General features: G+C 48.3%; 1 protein-coding gene across 4 annotated transcripts in view; it reads right to left on the bottom strand.

The window, feature by feature from the left end:
- Window positions 1–18,449, bottom strand: part of golim4a (golgi integral membrane protein 4a) — a 141,976-nt gene that overhangs the window by 38,113 nt on the left and 85,414 nt on the right. For all 4 annotated transcript variants that reach the window (XM_085990366.1, XM_085990367.1, XM_085990368.1 and 1 more), the window contains 2 exons: window positions 15,964–16,308; window positions 3,343–3,542 (listed from right to left, as the gene is read on the bottom strand). In XM_085990366.1, the coding sequence (XP_085846492.1) occupies window positions 3,343–3,542; window positions 15,964–16,308 (545 nt within the window). The remainder of the gene's footprint in view (window positions 1–3,342; window positions 3,543–15,963; window positions 16,309–18,449) is intronic.

Genomic DNA, 18,449 nt, shown 5'->3' with positions numbered 1-18,449 from the left:
TAGTATTCATTCCCTCCTGTTCCACCATTAAAGGTCAATTGTTCAGTCACAGCACCCCTGCTTTTTGGCACTCTCTTTATTACCTCTCTATCTTCCTTCAAAGGCCTCTACAAAATCCCTGTTTGACCATGCTTCCTGCCACATCATTCAATTTTTTCCCATCTCCTGATCAGCATCCTCCTCTCCTTCCTTGGCAAGAGATTGGAAATAATGATGTGAGGGGCACGAGTGTCAGTTTGGCCCAGTTGATAGCACTGTCACCTCTGAATCAGAAGGCTGTGGAATCAAGTCCAACTCCAAGACTTGAGTACATAATCTAGGCTGACACTCAATGCAGTTCTGGGGAGTGCTGTATTTTGTCAGTGGTACAGTCCATTAGATGAGATGTTAAACTGAGGCCCAATCTGCCTGCTCCAGTAGCTCATGTGGCTAATAAAGAGCACAAGGCACTAGTAGAAGGAGAGCAGGGTGTTGATTGTATTCAAGTGGTGGGTATTAACTGGGGACTCTCTTGTGCACATGTATATATATGGGAGTAGGCTGGGGAAGGGTTGCAAGCTTATCTTGGGGTGCACAGTATATAATGTGTGTCTCCGTAAATAAAGGCTTGTATGCAACTAAAGAACATAAGAACATAAGACGTAGGAGCAGGTGTAGGTCATTTGGCCCCTTGAGCCTGCTCCGCCATTCAATAAGATCATGGCTGATCTGATCTTGGCCTCAACTCCACTTCCCTGCCCGCACCCCATAAACCTAGACTCCCTTACCTTTCAAAAATCTGTCTATCTCCACCTTAAATATATTCAATGACCCAGCCTCCGCAGCTCTCTGGGGAAGAGAATTCCAAAGATTCACGACCCTCTAAGAGAAGAAATTCCTCTTCATTTCCGTTTGAAATGAGTGCCCCCTTATTCTGAAATTATCCCCCCTAGTTCTAGATTCCCCCATGAGAGGAAACATCCTCTCTGCATCAACCCTGTCAAGCCCCTTCAGAATCTTATATGTTTCAATAAGATCCCCTCTCATTCTTCTAAACTCCAGTGAGTATAGGCTCAACCTGCTCAACCTTTCCTCATAAGACAACCCCTTCATCTCCGGAATCAACTTCGTAAAAACTTGGCTCAAGTACCCTATCCTTCACCACCTGGCTATCCGATTTTTACACAGCGTGTTCTCCCAATGTCCTGGCCAACATTCCTTGCTCAAACAACACCACCAAAAGCAGATTAACTGGTCATTCATCTCACTGCTGTTTGTGAAGTCTTGCAGTGTACAAAATGGCTACCACATTTGACTACATACAGTAGTACAAAAAAAAATCAATGTTTGTGAAACTGTGAAACATTTCCAACAGTATTATATAAATAGAAGTCTTTCTTCCTTTTGACAAATTCAAGTTGCTTTTGTTGTTGATTCGTAATCTTGTCTAACTGTTACCAGAACATTTCCCAGTTTTGATCCATCTTAGATTCAGAATATTAGTACACCAAATTTTTAAACTTTAAATGCTAGGCACAGAGATAATGGGGTCGATTTTCCTGGAGCCATCAGGCGGGGTTTCAGGCGTGTGGGGGTGAAAATCCCGAATTCAGGGGTCCCGACACCATCCCACCCAAAACCCCGCTCCACGCAAGTTTCAGAGGCGGTGGGTACCCGCCCCGCACTGGGACCCGCCGACCCCAGGCGGGAAGGGATTAGTGCCAATTAACTGCCTGTTTTGAGGGGTGTCGTGTGGGATTCCCGACGGCGCCAAACCACGCCAGGTTAGAGCAGGCGGGCCGTCGGGTTGAAGGAGTTGGAGGGGGTCGCGATGTCGGTGTTCAGGTAAGTGATGGGTGCATGAGTGCAAAGGTAAGTGTGTTTGGTGTGTCTAAAGTGTGTAAAGAACTTTTACTTACCTGTACTTACCTTAACAGCCTTTCTTCCTGTCGGTGTCGGGAGCGCATCACTCAGCCGGCACTTAAAGCTGAATGGCTGCGATCTGTCAAAAGTGACAGCCTTCAGCTTTGAGTGCTGCTGAGAGTTCTAACTGAGTCTGTGCAGAAGGACTCGTGTTAAAACTCAGACTGTCAGTGTTTGGCAGCTTCAAACAGCTGTGAAACACTGATATTTCATCTGTCAAGAACTCTTGACAAATGAAATTGCAGTCTGTGACGTCACCTGTTGCCGGGTGGCCCTTAATTGGCCTGCTGAGCCCGCTGGGCGGGTTTAACAAGGTCAATCAAGGGAAAATTGCGCGGATTGGCCGGACGTCGATGTAGGCGGGTCTAAAACCCGAAAGTTGTAGTCTCGCCTTCTTCCTGACAGCTTCGGGAAAATCAACCCCAACGTTTGTTGAGTGCACTGTACTAGTTTTTCTACCTCATGAATTGTAATTTCATTTGTGTCATACAGTTGATGGCTTGGAAATTGGACCTCGAGGCCCTCGTTTTGTGAGTGTAAAATGGGTGCAACGAGGGCCAATTTCAGCGACCAGTAGGACGCCTGAAACACGTCCGTCCCCATATTGGGTTGGGCCATTTATCAGGTATACCTGGCAGCTGCCTAAAACTGGTGCTAGGCCCCTTACATATGTAACTGAGGGGCCAATGCCTGTTTTAGGCCCCCTCTATGTAAATGGATATCACAAGAGCTGGATCTGCTCTGCTCCGGATTCTTCAGCGGCCATTGCAACCGCCACCAAAAGGTTTGTTTTTTTAAAACAAAAAATGTTAACATTTTTTGCTATGGAGCCCAAATCCACTGTATTCTGATCACCCTCTCTTGTTGCCACTCCACCCATCCTCTCCCAGGACTTACCTATGGGCCATTGCAGGCAAGGCAAGTGGCCTGAAATTTATCTTCTTAAAATGGGCAAGCTGCCTGTGGACTTGTGAGAGGAATAGCGAGCTGTGAGCACTGAACCAGCACTCACACGCAGCTCGCCAATCAGGCTGGCTGAGAAATCCAGTGGCAAGATTTTTATGAAGCTAAGAGAAGCATTCATGAAAATCAAATGTGGCTTATGCTCTCCGCCCATTGGTACCTGAAAATTGCATCAAAGTCCTACAAAACGTTGTAGGACCCCTATCAGCATATTAAAAGTACTCTGAAACAGGCAGGCACTTCGGCCACCCATTTCCAGGATGGGTCAAAAATGGGAGCGGCTTGAGCAACAGCGGTAACAGATCGATTAACTGCTGCGCCGTGATTTTCAGAGCTCTATTGTCCCATTCCCGCCTGGTGGAGGCCCTGAAAATCGGCCCCAGTGTTTTCTGGGAAATTAACTTTCAGCAATAAATGTCTCACTGTAGAAGGATGAAGACATATCAAACGGAAAGACTGCGGCAGAAAAAGATTCACCTTAACTGCTCTTGTCGCAGCATCTCTTCCCTGCGTTCTGCTTCTTGCTGGAGGCGCTGCTGCCGATCCATGTATTCCTTCAGTCTATGCTGGTGCAGTGCATCCTGCTTTTCTTTCAGTTTGCGTGCTTCTTCTGCCCGTAGCTCTGCTAGATGTTGCTGTTCCAACTGTTCCTCATATGGCGATTTATGTTTCTTCAACTTAATCCAAAAAAACAAGGCAATTAAATAGGCATATGAAGGCTATCCAATTCATATTCATGAGTTTTTAAAAATGTGCTTTTCTAAATGCACCCAAACAGCTTGATATATGTTTAGTAGTGAAAAACCAACTGTAGTCTAAAAAACCTTAGTAAGTTACGTTAATAAATTATTCATAATACAATATAATGTCATTAAGTAAACATAAAAGGAATTCATAGCATTGCTTAAATACCAGTAAAGCATTGGTCGACTAAAACTAGATTGTCCCCCATTATTTACTTATTGAGCCATACCTTCTGTATTTTGCCCCCTTTCTTAATTTATTAATTTCTTCTTCCTCCTCCCTCCCTCCACATAATCTTGATGTAATGTTTTCCTGACTGACCTGTTTGGACACCATTTACACCTTTGATTGCTGTGATTATCTCTCTGCCGAGGTGTGACAAATGGCAGTTAGAAAGATTACCTGTAAACATCTGACATTATTCTCTGACTATATAAGCTGTGTTTTTATGCATCTCTCCACTTCACCTGATGAAGGAGCAGCGCTCAGAAAGATTGTGATTTCAAATAAAGCTGTTGGACTATAACCTGGTGTTGTGTGATTTCTTACATTTGTCCACATAAGTAAAGAGAGTTTTACTTCAATACATCCTTAAACACGAGAACGGCAATCATGTCGTTACATGATCAACTGGGTGGCATGATTGCAGGGCTCAACACAGAGCTGTCAGGTACTCGGCTTTTCATGACTCTGTTGGGATCGACAGAAATCAACAGGCTGAGACTTTCTTTTGGTAAAGGACAAAACGTGTCCTGCTTTTATCACATCTCCACATGGACTGCAAAACCTCAGCCCCGTGCAGGGTTACGAGCAGGGGCTGATGAATCATCACGTAACCCGACACTCTTAAAGGGCCCGACACTCTTAAAGGGGCCCTGCACCAATAACCCAACCCAGCATGTACATACCACAGCATTGCTATACAAAGTGAATTGTGTTAGGTACATATAACAGCATTGGGTACACATTGTGTTATTGTCCCTTTGTGGCCTCCGCCACATACGTCCCCCCAGAATTCACAAGTACTGGCAATATCAGTCGTCGGGGGTGGCCGGGTCAATCGGTTGGAACGGCTCCTCGATTCCGGGGTGGAGACCGGGGGGTTCGTCGGGGGGACCTCGGGCGCTCGGTGGTGAACGGAGGGCGTGGAAAGCGGAGGTCGGCCCCGTCTCGGGGGCTGTGCCAACTCAACGGGTCGGTCCAGATCCAGGTGGGCCAGCTTGAGGCGGTCGACGGAAATGCAGTCCGGCTTGCCGCCGACATCTACGACAAAGGTCTTGTCCCCGGTTTCCAAGACGTGGAATGACCCATCGTTGGGTGGCTGCAGAGGTCCCCGGTGGGCGTCGTGGTGGACGAAAACGTACTCTGCCGCATGAAGGTCGAGTGGAATGTAGGGCTGCGGGAGGCCGTGCTACGACGTGGGCACCGGAGTGAAAACCTTGGCGTTGTCTAGAAGGTCGGACCGCTGACGGGCTGCGGACCAAGGCTCCGTTGTGTTGGGGACGAAATCCCCGGGCACCCGCAGCAGCTGTCCGTAGACGAGCTCGGCGGACGAGGATTGGAGGTCCTCCTTGGGAGCGGTCCCGAGTCCCAGCATGACCCACGTAAGTCTGTCGATCCAGCCATCATCCCGGAGGCTGGCTCGGAGCGCGGCCTTCATGGAGCGATGGAACCGTTCGCACAACCCGTTGGCCTGAGGGTGGTAAGCTGTGGTGCGGTGGAGTTTCAACCCGAGGCCTTGGGCGACGGCGTTCCAGAGCTCTGACGTGAACTGGGGCCCCCAGTCGGAGGAAATGTCAGATGGGGTGCCGAACCGGGCGACCCAAGCGCTGATGAACGCCCGAGCTACATCGGCGGCCGTCGTCGAAGACAGCGGGACGGCTTCCGGCCATCGGGTGGTTCTGTCGACCATTGTGAGGAGGTGGGTGAACCCGCGGGAAGGCGGCAGGGCCCCTACCAAGTCGATGTTAACGTGGTCGAACCGCCTCTCGGGTACTGCGAAAGGCACCAACGGAGCCTTGGTATGGCGATGTACCTTGGAGTGTTGGCATACCACGCAGGTGCTGGCCCAGTCGCACACGTCTTTCCTGAGCCCGTGCCAGACGAACTTGGCCGCCACCAGTTTCTGCGACGGCTTCCTGCCCGGGTGGGAAAGATTATGGATAGCGTTGAATACTTGTCATCTCCACCCTTCGGGCACGACGGGACGTGGCTGCCCAATGGAGACGTCGCACCGGAGTGTGGTGCCGGCAGCGTCGAACGCGACGTCTGCGAGTTGAAGGCCCGTGACCACCGTTCTGTAGGCCTGGACGTCCGGGTCGGAGGCCTGGTCGGCCGCCATGCGGGTGTAGTCGACTCCAAGGTGTACGGCGCTGGTGACGGCTCAGGAGAGGCAGTCGGCGACGGGGTTGTCTTTCCCAGCCACATGCTGGATGTCCGTCGTAAATTCCGAAATGAAGGCCAAGTGGCGTAGCTGACGGGCCGACCACGGCTCAGAGGCTTTGGCCATGGCAAAGGTCAATGGTTTGTGGTCCACGAACGCCATGAACGGGCGGGCCTCCAACAGGAAACGGAAGTGTCGGACAGCGAGGTAGAGGCCGAGGAGCTCGCGATCAAATGTGCTGTACTTCCGCTCGTTGGGGCGGAGCTGCCGGCTGAAGAAGGCGAGCGGCTGCCAGGCGCCATTGACCCACTGTTCTTGGATGGCGCCGACCGCGTAATCCGAGGCGTCAGTGGTGAGAGCAATCGGCGCATCGGGCAACGGGTGCGCCAGCATGGTCGCGTTGGCCAGGGCCCTCTTCGTGTCTGTGAAAGCAGCGGCCATCTCATCAGGCCAGTTGACGGTGAGTTTGTCGGGCTTGCCTTTGAGGGCCTCGTAAAGGGGCCGCATAAGCTGGGCTGCTCGGGGGACGAAACGATGGTAAAAGTTCACCATGCCCAAAAACTCCTGTAGGGCCTTAACGGTGAGGGGCCGCGGGAAGTCCATCACGGCCTCCACTTTCGATGGGAGTGGCACCGCCCCATCCTTCGTGATGCGGTGCCCGAGAAAGTCGATCGAGGACAACCCGAACTGGCACTTGGCCGGGTTGACGATTAGGCCGTGTTGGCTGAGTCGTTCGAAAAGAGTCCGGAGGTGGGACACATGTTCCGTCCTGGAGGCGCTGGCGATGAGGATGTCATCCAGGTATAAGAACAGGAACGTCAGGTCCCGTAACACGGTGTCCATGAGGCGTTGAAAAGCCTGTGCGGCGTTTTTGAGGCCAAATGGCATGCGGAGAAATTCGAATAGCCCGAACGGGGTGATCACCGCGGTTTTCGGAACGTCCTGCGGCCGGACGGGGACCTGGTGATAACCTCGGACGAGGTCCACTTTCGAGAATACCACTTTCCCGGCCAGGCGGGCGGAGAAATCCTGGATGTGTGGGATAGGATAGCGGTCGGGGGTCGTCGCGTCGTTGAGGCGCCGGTAGTCTCCACACGGGTGCCACCCGCCACCTGGTTTCGGGGCGATGTGGAGGGGCGAAGCCCACAGACTGTTCGACCGGTGGATGATGCCGAGGCGCTCCATGGTGTCAAACTCAGCTTTGGCGATGGCGAGCTTCCCTGGGTTGAGGCGCCGAGCGCGGGCGTAGACGGGCGGGCCGGTGGTCGAAATGTGGTGTTCTACCCCGTGTTTGGTGGCGGCGGACAAGAACGTGGGTCTCGTAAGGTCTGGGAACTGGGTGAGGAGACGGGAAAACTCGTCGGAGGCCGCGAGTGCGCTGGACAACAGCATTGTGCTGGACCTACTGAGGGAACACGGGAGCGAGCTGAAGGTTTCAGCGTTGATGAGACGTCGGTTCTTGACGTCCACCAAAAGGCCATTGGCGCAGAGGAAGTCAGCGCCGAGGAGGGGGGTGGACACTTTTGCTGTGACAAAGTCCCAGGTGAACCGTTGCCCGCCCAAACAAAGCGCCACGTTCCGTGTCCCGAAGGTGCGGATGGAACTGCCGTTGGCGGCTTCGAGGACGGGGCCGTGGTTCCCCCCTTGGATGTCTATGGATGACCTTGGATGTCTATGGATGACGTGGGCAGGATGCTCACCTGGGCGCCCGTGTCGCAAAGGAAACGGCGCCCGGAGTCGGAGTCAGTAACAAACAACAAGCTGCCTGAACGGCCGACAGCCATAGCAACCGACGAGTGGTCTTTAGTTTGCTTCGACGCGGGAAAACTGCATGGGGGCCGGCACCTCCAGGCATTGGGGCCGAACTGCGCATGGTAGAAGCAGAGGCCTGAGGGTTGCCACCATTGGGCTGTATCAGTGGGGGTACGGCTCCGCGTGGCCACGCAGTACTGTTGCCCGGCGGAAAAAAATTGTTCGGCCTCCTTGGCCAGGTCGCGGAAATCGGTAGTAGAAGAGTTGGCTAGCGCCGACCGTACCTGACCTGGTAGCTGCTGGAGGAACAGGTCCTTGAAGAGGAAACACGGTGTGTGTGTGCCCAGGAGGGCCAGCATGTGGTCCATCAGCTCTGAGGGCTTGGAGTCACCAAGCCCAGGCAGGGAGAGGAGCCGGCAAGCGCGTTCGGCTTCGGTGAGGCCGAAAGTCCGTAGAAGGTGTGCCTTAAGCGTGTCGTATTTGCTGTGCTCCGGGGGGTTTTCGAGCAGGTTCACGACTCTGGCCGCGGTGGAGCTGCCGAGAGCAGAGACGACATAGTAGTACCTCGTGTCGTCCGCGGTGATGTTCCGGATTGCAAATTGAGCTTTGGCCTGGGCGAACCAAGCGGCAGCCTGTTGTTCCCAAAACTCGGGTAGTTTGATGGAAACAGCGTTTGTCGCCATTTCAGCAGAGGCCTTTGGAATCGTCCAAAGGAGCAGCGGGGTCACCGATGTTGGGATCGACAGAAATCAACAGGCTGAGACTTTCTTTTGGTAAAGGACAAAACGTGTCCTGCTTTTATCACATCTCCACATGGACTGCAAAACCTCAGCCCCGTGCAGGGTTACTAGCAGGGGCTGATGAATCATCACGTAACCCGACACTCTTAAAGGGCCCGACACTCTTAAAGGGGCCCTGCACCAATAACCCAACCCAGCATGTACATACCACAGCATTGCTATACAAAGTGAATTGTGTTAGGTACATATAACAGCATTGGGTACACATTGTGTTATTGTCCCTTTGTGGCCTCCGCCACAACTCCATATTTTGAAGCCACTTTCACAATCAGTTGGGGAAAAAAATCTTATCGGATGGGCCACCAGAATACTGAAAAATTCCAGGCGTCATCCTCTAGCCAGAAGCAATGGGCTGTCATGTTGCTGAAGCAAATTGAAGGCTTCAGTGTAGTACAGGTAGACTATCCTTTATCCGAAAACCTCGGGACCAGCCGTGTTTCGGTTTTCGGAAAATTTCGGATTTCGGAAGGTGGGTCGGCGGGGGTCCGCGGGGGGGTCGGCAGGGGTCCGCGGGGGGGTCGGGGTCGGCGGGGGTCCACGGGGGGGTCGGCGGGGGTCGGGGTCGGCGGGGGTCCGCAGGGGGGTCGGTGGGGGTCGGCGTCGGCGGGGGTCCGCAGTCGTGGCTTGTCCGTCGCTGCTAGCCTGGAATGCAATGAAGTTCCGCATTTCCACCAACAGGTCGTCGTGCTCGGTCGAACAGGGGCCGGCACCGCCGCGGGCTCAGAGCTCTCGTTGCTTTCGAGCCTTTGGAAGAGAGTCAGGTGGTTCCACGGGGGGGTCGGCGGGGGGTCGTGCGCACGACTTACGCTGACCCTCTGCTCAGCGTAAGTCGGCGGGGGTTGGGGTCGGCGGGGGTCGGCGGGGGGTTGTGCGCATGACTTACGCTGACTCTCTGCTCAGCGTAAGTCGTGCGCCACTCTGGTCATGTCGTGCGCACGACTTACGCTGACCGAAAAAACCTTCGGTTTTTAGAGGGTTTCGGTTTTCGGAAGTTCGGATGAAGGGTAGTCTACCTGTACCTGTAATGTTAATTTAATTTGCTAATCCAAAAAATAATTAATTTTGAAAGGAATCAGTAATGTGAAAAGCTGGAGCTGAACACAGTTCACTATGTTTGCCGCATAAATCTACAATAAAGCATAAAAAAGCACAGAATCACATTAGTAGCTAGTTGCAAATTTACGATGGGAGTTAGTAACAGGGAGGTATACAACAAGGAGACCGTTGGCACACAATCCCAAAAGGGGAGAAGTTCTCAGGTATGGGCAATTAAGGTGGCTGGAAAGACTTAAAAAACCCAGGGATGACTTTTTTGACTTTAATGGAGTAATATTTTAAAATCTGTATCAAGTAATAAATAAGAGAACCTTCAAAGTGATCTCTTATGTTCCTCATATATTGTGTGTGTGCATGTGTTAGGGTTTCCAACCCTCCCAGATTGTCCAGGAGTCTCCCAGAATTGACAATTGATCTCCCAGATAGTGCTGCGAGAAACCCGGGGGAAAAAATGTCAAGTTCACCTGGTGACTGCTGCAATTTGTTCTTTTCCGGCTCCTTCCCGACTTGGTGTAGCTGCTCTCACAGCCAGTGTGTTTGTGCATGTGCGACCACTCTGTACATATAATAGAGTGGTTTCAGTGGCACAAGGCATTGTGGGTATCGGGCACCACCATTGTGACCATGCTGTTTTTGGTATTAGAAAGCGCTTCAGCGACAGGGATTTGGATATGGAAAGAAACACTATCCACAGTTAAAACGTGATCAAAACTTCTTTCTGACTAAAAACTAGGGACTGACATTATCTCAAACACCCTCCTTGCTCAATAGCATGAACTCTAAATGGTCCAAAACTCATAAACCACTGCTGGCACATCGCTTGCATCACCTATGTTGCTGAAGCTGCCCCCTCCCCGGCTCTCGCCATCTTATAGAAACATAGAAGATAGGAGCAGGAGTAGGCCATTCGGCCCCTCGAGCCTGTTCCGCCATTTAATGAGATCATGGCTGATCACCCAAATTCAATACCCTGTCCCTGCTTTCTCCCCATATCCCTTGATCCCTTTAGCCTTAAGAAATATATCTAACTCCTTCTTGAATATATTTAATGAATGAATTGGCCTCAACTGCCTTGTGTGGTAGAGAATTCCACAGGTTCACCACTCTCTGGGTGAAGAAAATCCTCCTCATCTCAGTCTTAAATGGCTTACCCCTTATCCTTAGTCTTTGATATGCCTTCTTAACCGCCTGCTGCACCTGCATGCTTAATTTCAGCGACTGGTGCACAAGGACACCCAGGTCTCATTGCACTTCCCCTTTTCCCAATCTATTGCAGGGCAGATAATAATCTGCCTTCCTGTTTTTGCCACCGAAGTGGATAACCTCACATTTATCCACATTATACTGCATTTGCCATGCATCTGCCCAATCACCCAATCTGTCCAAATCATACTGGAGTTTCTCTGCAACCTCCTCACAGCACACACGCCCACCCAGCTTTGTGTCGTCTGCAGACATGGAGGTATTACATCTAGTTTCCTCGTCTAGATCATTAATATATTTTGTGAATAGCTGGGGTCCTAGCACCGATCCCTGTGGTACCCCACTAGTCACTGCCTGCCACTCGGAAAAAGACCCGTTTATTCCAACTCTTCTTTCATACCAACCAATTCTTTTCCCTTCCAACGCTTCTTGACTCTACCAATGCCAACACCTCGAACACACTCCCAGACTGGATACACCAAAAAGGTCTCCATCTCACTTCTGACCTCCCATTCCCCATTACATTCTTACCTGTCCTCTGATTGTATCAATACAGTTATGGTTGTGTCAACTTTCTTGTTCCTTCTTAATTCCAAATACATCTACAATCTCTTCCTCCTGCTTTCATCCTCCTGTGCTGAAAGCAAGCCTCATCTCCTGGTCTCCCACTCTGTCTAATTCTTTCCCAGGATCTTATTACTTTGGAGCTTCACACCTGTAGCTTGTACCTGTGCACTTTCTTCGTCTGCTAGCAGGCAGCCTCCTAGAGCTTCTCATGTGGCAACTGTTGGCACAAAACCAGGAGCAAAGACACTCAGCTACAGGGGACCCAACCTTTGCAATCACGTTTGTGGGCAAGTGTCATGTGATCAGTTGTCATGCGATCAACCCTCCAGGAATACGTCCAACAAGAGCTGGCAACCCTAGTGTGGGTGGCGGGGCAACAGCCTCAATCAGGACAATATGGATACTAAAGGAAAATCTCATGTTATTTTGCTACACAATAATTTATTTACATCTTTCATATGGTGACTGAAGTTAACTCTTCGAACATAAATTAGACTTAAGGACACCAAACCGTAAAGTCATGTCATCTAATTTTTAATAATTAGTAACTAATGTAATGGCTATACCTAATGAGAACTTTTTCTCTATCCTGTATATTGTAGCTAATCCCATTGTAGCACATTGTAGTTAAAAATGTATGTATCTGTGACAGTATGGCTTAGTTTGTAGCACTATTACCTCTGCCGGAACGCTGTGGGCTCAAGCCCCACTCTAAGGTTTAAGGACAGAATCTAGGCTGACACACTAGTGCAGGACTAAGTGCTGCATTGTCAGAGGTGGCAGCCTTTGGAGATGTTAAAACAAGGCCCTGTCTGGTTCAGGAAAATGTTAAAGATTCCATGGCTCAGTTTGAAGAACAGTGAGTCCTCCTGCTGTTCTGGACAACATTTTCCCTCAACGAACAACAAAAACAAATTAACTTGTAATTCATCCCATTGTTATTTATGAGACCGTGTTGTATACAAAGTCCTACTGTGCTTGCTTCCATAACAGCTATCACTGCACTTCAAAGTAATTCACTGTAACATGCTAATTAACTGGTGGCTAAACATAAATCTACTGCAATGGTCATTGTTAAGTAGTGAAGGCTGTAAAGCACAGTGTCAGCAGTGGCTCAGTGGGTAGCACTCTCACTTCTGAGTCAGAAGGTTGTGGGTTCAAGTCCCACTCCAGAGACTTGAGCACAAAATCTAGGCTCACACTCTAGGGGGGTGCTGCACTGTCAGAGGTGCTGTCGTTTCGGTGAGATGTTAAACCGAGGCCTCGTCTGCTCTCTCAGGTGGATGTAAAAAATCCCATGGCACTATTTTGAAAAAGAGCAGGGGCGTTATCCCTGGTGTCCTGACCAATATTTATCCCTCAATCATAATCATAATCAACTTTATTGTCATTGTTAGTGCACAAGTGCAGTACAACGAAATGTAGGCTTGCGGCTCCCGAGAGTGTACATTTAGATTAAGACATTTAAACATTCAACATTCATTTGGCTTGTAATACATTAACATAAACATAATAAAGTGCATTGGCAGATGTGCAGGCTTTAGAGTTTATTTGTGGAGTTCAGTAGGATGACAGCCCTGGGAAAGAAGCTGTTCCTAAATCTGGTCGTTCGGGTGCGAATGCATCTGTAGCGTCTCCCAGATGGCAGGGGGGGGCGAACAGACTGTGGCTGGGGTGGGTAGGGTCTTTGATGATGGTCAGTGACAACAATGCTGTTTGTGGGAACTTGCTGTGCGCAAATTGGCTACACTTCAAAAAGTACTTCATTAGCTGTAAAGCTCTTTGGGTCGTGAAAGGCACCACATAAATGCAAGTCTTTCTTTCAAAACTATCCTGCATGTTGTTCTGTTTAAAGATTTTAAAATAATGCTATTGAAAGGACCACCTGCAATCCACTCTCCAGTTATGCTACACAGTGTAAAATGAATGGTGATTCAGGGATGCCTGCTTCACAAAATTTAAAAAAAGAAAAAGAAAGCAACACTTGCATTTATATAGCGCCTTTCACGATCACTGGACATCCTAAAGCGCTTTACAGCCAATTAAGTACTTTTTGAAGTGTAGTCACTGTTGTAATGTGGGAAACCCAGCAGCCAATTTGCGCACAACAAGCTCCCACAAACAGTAATGTGAAAATAACCAGATGATCTGTTTTTGGTATGTTGATTGAGGGATAAATATTGGCCAGGACACCGGGGGTAACTCCCCTGCTCTTCTTCGAAATAGTGCCATGGGATCTTTTATATCCACCTCAGAGAGCAGACGGGACCGCGGTTTAATGTCTCATTCAAAAGATGGCACCTCTGACAGTACAGCGCTCCCTCAGTGCTGCACTGGAGTGTCAGCCTAGAGTTTTTTGTGCTCATGTCTCTGGACTGGGAGTTAAACCCACAACCTGCTGACTCAGAGGTGAGGGTGCTACCAACTGAGCCACGGCTGAAAGCAGACAAGGACAACACTTTCACTCATTTAGGAGAACAGGAGTGTGTAACATTAATAAGACAGTATGTTACTCCTCTGCTGCCCTCTGATGCCACTTTTGAGCAAAGCAGAGATGCAGAAAGCCATACCAAATTACTGAAGCATTTGGGCATATAGAAAAGTTACTGTAATGTCACACAAAATATCCTAAATGGTAGATCTTTAAAAAAGGACAAGATAATACCATCTATATATCTAGATAATAACTGATTGAGAATTAAATTAGAAGTGCAAGTGAATGGATATGTATAACCAGGTTAATGTACATTTAAATTGGCTTTAATGTGAATGAGCTTTGTCAATCCAGAATAAAGCAACATGGAGCCAATTTTAATTGTGAGTGGTTTAAACAAAGAAACAAGGAATACAAGCAAAGCTCACAAAAATATTCCTATATGCACTGTTCAGAAACAAAATAGCAAACCATTCAAAAATATTATGAGAAGGTCTCTGAATGCCATTGATTACTGCCCCCCCCTCCCCCCCAGACATAGTCCTGTCCATTTATGCAAACGTCACAAACAGGGAAACTATTATAATCTAAAGGACATAATGATTTCTAAACCTTCTTCCAAATCTGTGCCCACATCTTCCGCAACTCCCTGTCTGAATCTCTCCAATCAGGTTTCTGCCCCTCCCATAGCAGTGAAATGGCCCTAACCAATTTACATCCTCCTTGACCTCTCTGCAGCCTTTGACATGGTTGACCATACTATCCTCCTCCAACACCTCCTCTCTATAGTTCAGCTCAGTGGGACTGCCTTTGCTTGATTCCACTCCTATCAATCCAATTGTAGCCAAAGCATCTCCAGTAATGGCCTCTCTTTTCGACTCCACACCTTTACTTCCAAAGACCCCTAAGGATCTATCCTCGGCTTCCTCCTCTTCCTCATCTACATGCTGCCCCTTGGCAACATCATCCAAAGACATGGGGTCATATACTCTGACAACATCCAACTCTACCTCTTCATCACCTCCCTTGACCCCTCCAGTGTCACAGTGCTGTCAGGCTGCTTGTCCAAAATCTAGTCTTGGATGAACCACAATTTTTTCCAGCTAAACACTGGAAAGACTGAAGCCATTATCTTCAGCTCTTGCCACAATTGTACATGTTCGGGGGAGTCTCTCAACATTGCGGCCAGATCTTCAGGTGCAGCAGCAAACAAAGTCATTTTTGTTTTTTTAATTGCAATCTTTTGAGAGTTTTTAAACAAACATTACCCTCATAGACCAGCTCTGTATTTTCTGTTTCTCTTACTGCATTTTTATGGCATCAGTATAAGTCACATTAAAAATTGAAAAGCTTCCCCGATTGTAAGTTTTTAAACATGCTGTGCCTGATTGATGCTTTAAATCAGTTGAAACTTAAATTTTAAGACTCAAAGAAGAAATATACTGGTGTGGGTTCATTGTTTCATTGGGCCCTGATTATTTACGCTGGTTTATGCCTATTTACGCCCAGTTTAATTTTGGGCATATTCTAATGAGAATGGGAGGATTCTTGGGTGTAACTTGACATTGGCAAAATTAGGGCAACATTGTTGGGTCTAATCTCCAGGTTATGCCCAAGGAAGAAACTCCAGGCCCCTAAATCTGCTTCTACGACAGGTGAGAAGAAAAGGAAGGACAATGTGAGGCACAGAGAAAAAAGAAACAAATTGTGAGAGACATAGAGAGAAAATAAGATACATGCACAAAAATGAGATAAGGACACACTGACATAAATGGGGGTAGTGAGAAAAAGTCGCAAACAAACATATACAGAGTTGACTACTGTAACTAGAGAAACTGTGAAAGGAATATATGAAAGTGAGACAGGGGGCTATAGAGAGAGAACAAGCAAGAGATGTGTAAATAGACAGAAAGAGGGTATGAGAAAGAATGAAAGACAAGCAGAAAAACAGAGCTTGAAAGAAATTAGAAACTGAGATTGAGAACATTAAAGGAGGAAAGAAGCCTTTTTTTAACTTTTGGTAATGTCATGGGAGATCAACTTGTTTTTACGAAAGGTTATGCAATTAAAAAAAAACTGATCTACTAAAGTACAATAGTAAAAGGAGGCGAAAGACAGATGCTATAGTGTTTTCACAACTAAATTTATATACGTATTACCTCAGTAGGACTGCTTCTAGCCAGATTCTGATCCTCTGTATGGTCATTTTCATTGTCCTGATCCGCAATCAGATGATTTTCAGTTTCTTCTTCCTCTTGATGTTGCCCATGGAGCTCTGTCTGCTCCACTGTATGATCGTCTTTCTCTTCCTGCTCCCACTCATGGTGATGCTCCTGTGCTTCATATCCATGCTTTTCCAAATCTGAATGTCTTAGCTGCTCATTCCTTTGCCAATTTTCATGTTGAGCATATTGCTTCTCTGGTACTTCTTCATTATTTTCTCTTATTTTAGTGTCATCATTCTCCCCTATCATTGGCTTATTATGTAACTGTACATCTTCCTTCTGAAATAAAGACATATGTAATTTTATTTAGTGCAATGAATCTATTCTATTACCCCTGCTCACAATTCATTACTTCTTATATGATCTAATTAAGGTTTTGAGTTTTTTAAATGAATTTAGCTATACAGTTCTTCTAATAATTGTTTAGTCCATCAAAGTAAAGGATGTTACTCCTAGAGAATGTAATCCTTTTAGCGCCCACCATTAGCTGCAAGCACTCCCATATAATATAGATTAGAGTATAGGCTTCCTCTATTGCTCCAAAAGCATACCTCAAGCTCAGTCTCAGAAACTCTCCCCCTAGTGCACCATTGTGAATTTTTTCACTCTACACGGGCCATTCTTTTGACAATCTGACTCAATTTATCCAGAATTACAGACAACTTTGTACTGTGACCCTGTGCCAGAAGGGAACATATTTCAGGCTACCTGAACTACCTTTATTTTGGTTGCTCATAACTGGCAGACAGAGGAGTCTTTCTTCCCATAGTTTCCCTACATTACAACAGTGACTACCCTTCAAAAGTACTTAATTGGTTGTGAAGTGCTTTGGGACGTTCTAAGGTTGTGAAAGGTGCGACATGAATGCAAGTTATTTTTTTTTTTCATAATTATGGGTTAGATTAGAAACAAGTGTGCACGGTTTCCTTTAGTCACTATGGCCGCGATTTCCCCTACCTCGGCGGGTCTGTGGCGGGCGACGTCAGTGGCAGGTCCCGACCCCGCTGCTGGCTCCAGCCCGCTGTGTAGAATGATTTTCCCCTGATTTGGCTTGTTAAGCCCACGCAGCACGTTTGCCAGCCAACTAAAGGAAGCGGGTATGATGATGTCATTTGATGACGCGTCATCAGTGGTTTCCTTAAGGGACCATGCGCTAATTTACTTTGACAGTTGTGCTGTCGGGTGTTCTACAGCAATGAGGTGCTGCAAACACTGACAAGCACTGCACAGAGGTGCACAGCTGCACCCAGGCTCTCCCACGACTCCCTCCATATGCTTATATGGAGAGAGTCACATCACGCAGGGAGGTTCTCTTCCCTTCCAATGGGAGAAAGAGGCCTCTCCAGGAGACCAACGCAGCCTGGTTGCACATTGCACAGGAGGGCACATGCAGGGATGTCGTTAGGAGGACCAGGCTGTAGTGGCGCAAGCCTTTCAATAATCTCAGTAGTTCACAAAATGTTACTGCAAAGCCATGCTCAACCTCATCCAGCTGTGCCACTCGTCACATCGCCATCACTCTGCCTTCCCTACCCTACTCCTGCATATACTTACTCACACCAACTTACCAACACACACCGCAATGGTGATGAGTGTTAAAGGAATGGCTTGGGCATTGTAGGGATGCTTTATGGTGCTGGTGTGGGGTGGTGGCAACCTGGCATCTCATGTGGCAGCCAGGGTGTACAACATCAAGTGAAGTAAATCTGGCCATGGTGAGATCATCCCTGGCGTCTTGGGCAGCAATGTGCTCAGGTGCTGATGCCCTGTATCCGATACAGCATCAGTTGATTGGAGAGAAGGTTGGTGTTGTTGTTGGTGCTGCTGGTGTGCCTGGTGCTGCGGGATTTGGAGCTAATTGTGGTGGGGTTCTGAGGAGCAAGGTGGGATAGTTTCAAGGGCACTGATGTTGATGTAATAGATGGCAGGTGAACTTGAGATGACAGAAGCGATCTGTCAATGGTGAGAGAGGTTGTTCCAATGAGGTGACACTGGATAGAGAGTTTGCTCCAAACACTTGCAACCTGTATAAAGCTCAATCTGTCTTCCAAATGCAGTAAGCAACAGCTTCTGAGCTTGGAAAGTGAACATCTGTGAGATGGGAGCTTTCATAGCACATTTGTAGCTGTCAAGTAATGAGATGATTCCATGGTCATACAATTCCCGACCTCCTTACCTGACCCTGAGCAGCGTGGACCCCGTGGGCGACCTTGTGAAATGGTATGGTGAGCTCAAAATACTTTTTAATGGGTTGTTACCAAGGTCATAATGACTTGAATTGAATTGTTCAGCCCTGACAGACCCGACATTTGGGAAAGTTGCATGGCGGCTGGTTGACAGCAGGGTCCCAACCCAGTCAAAAAAAAATTTCCCCCACCCGACCCATCAACAAACGCACGTGCTGACCCCCCGAAAAATCC

This window comes from Somniosus microcephalus, chromosome 6 (assembly GCF_052327205.1).
Source record: "Somniosus microcephalus isolate GS21.2 chromosome 6, FLI_Smic_1.0, whole genome shotgun sequence".
NCBI classification, from domain to species: domain Eukaryota; kingdom Metazoa; phylum Chordata; class Chondrichthyes; order Squaliformes; family Somniosidae; genus Somniosus; species Somniosus microcephalus.
Note: the sequence above shows the minus strand (reverse complement) of the source record. Positions and strands in the feature narration are given on the sequence as shown.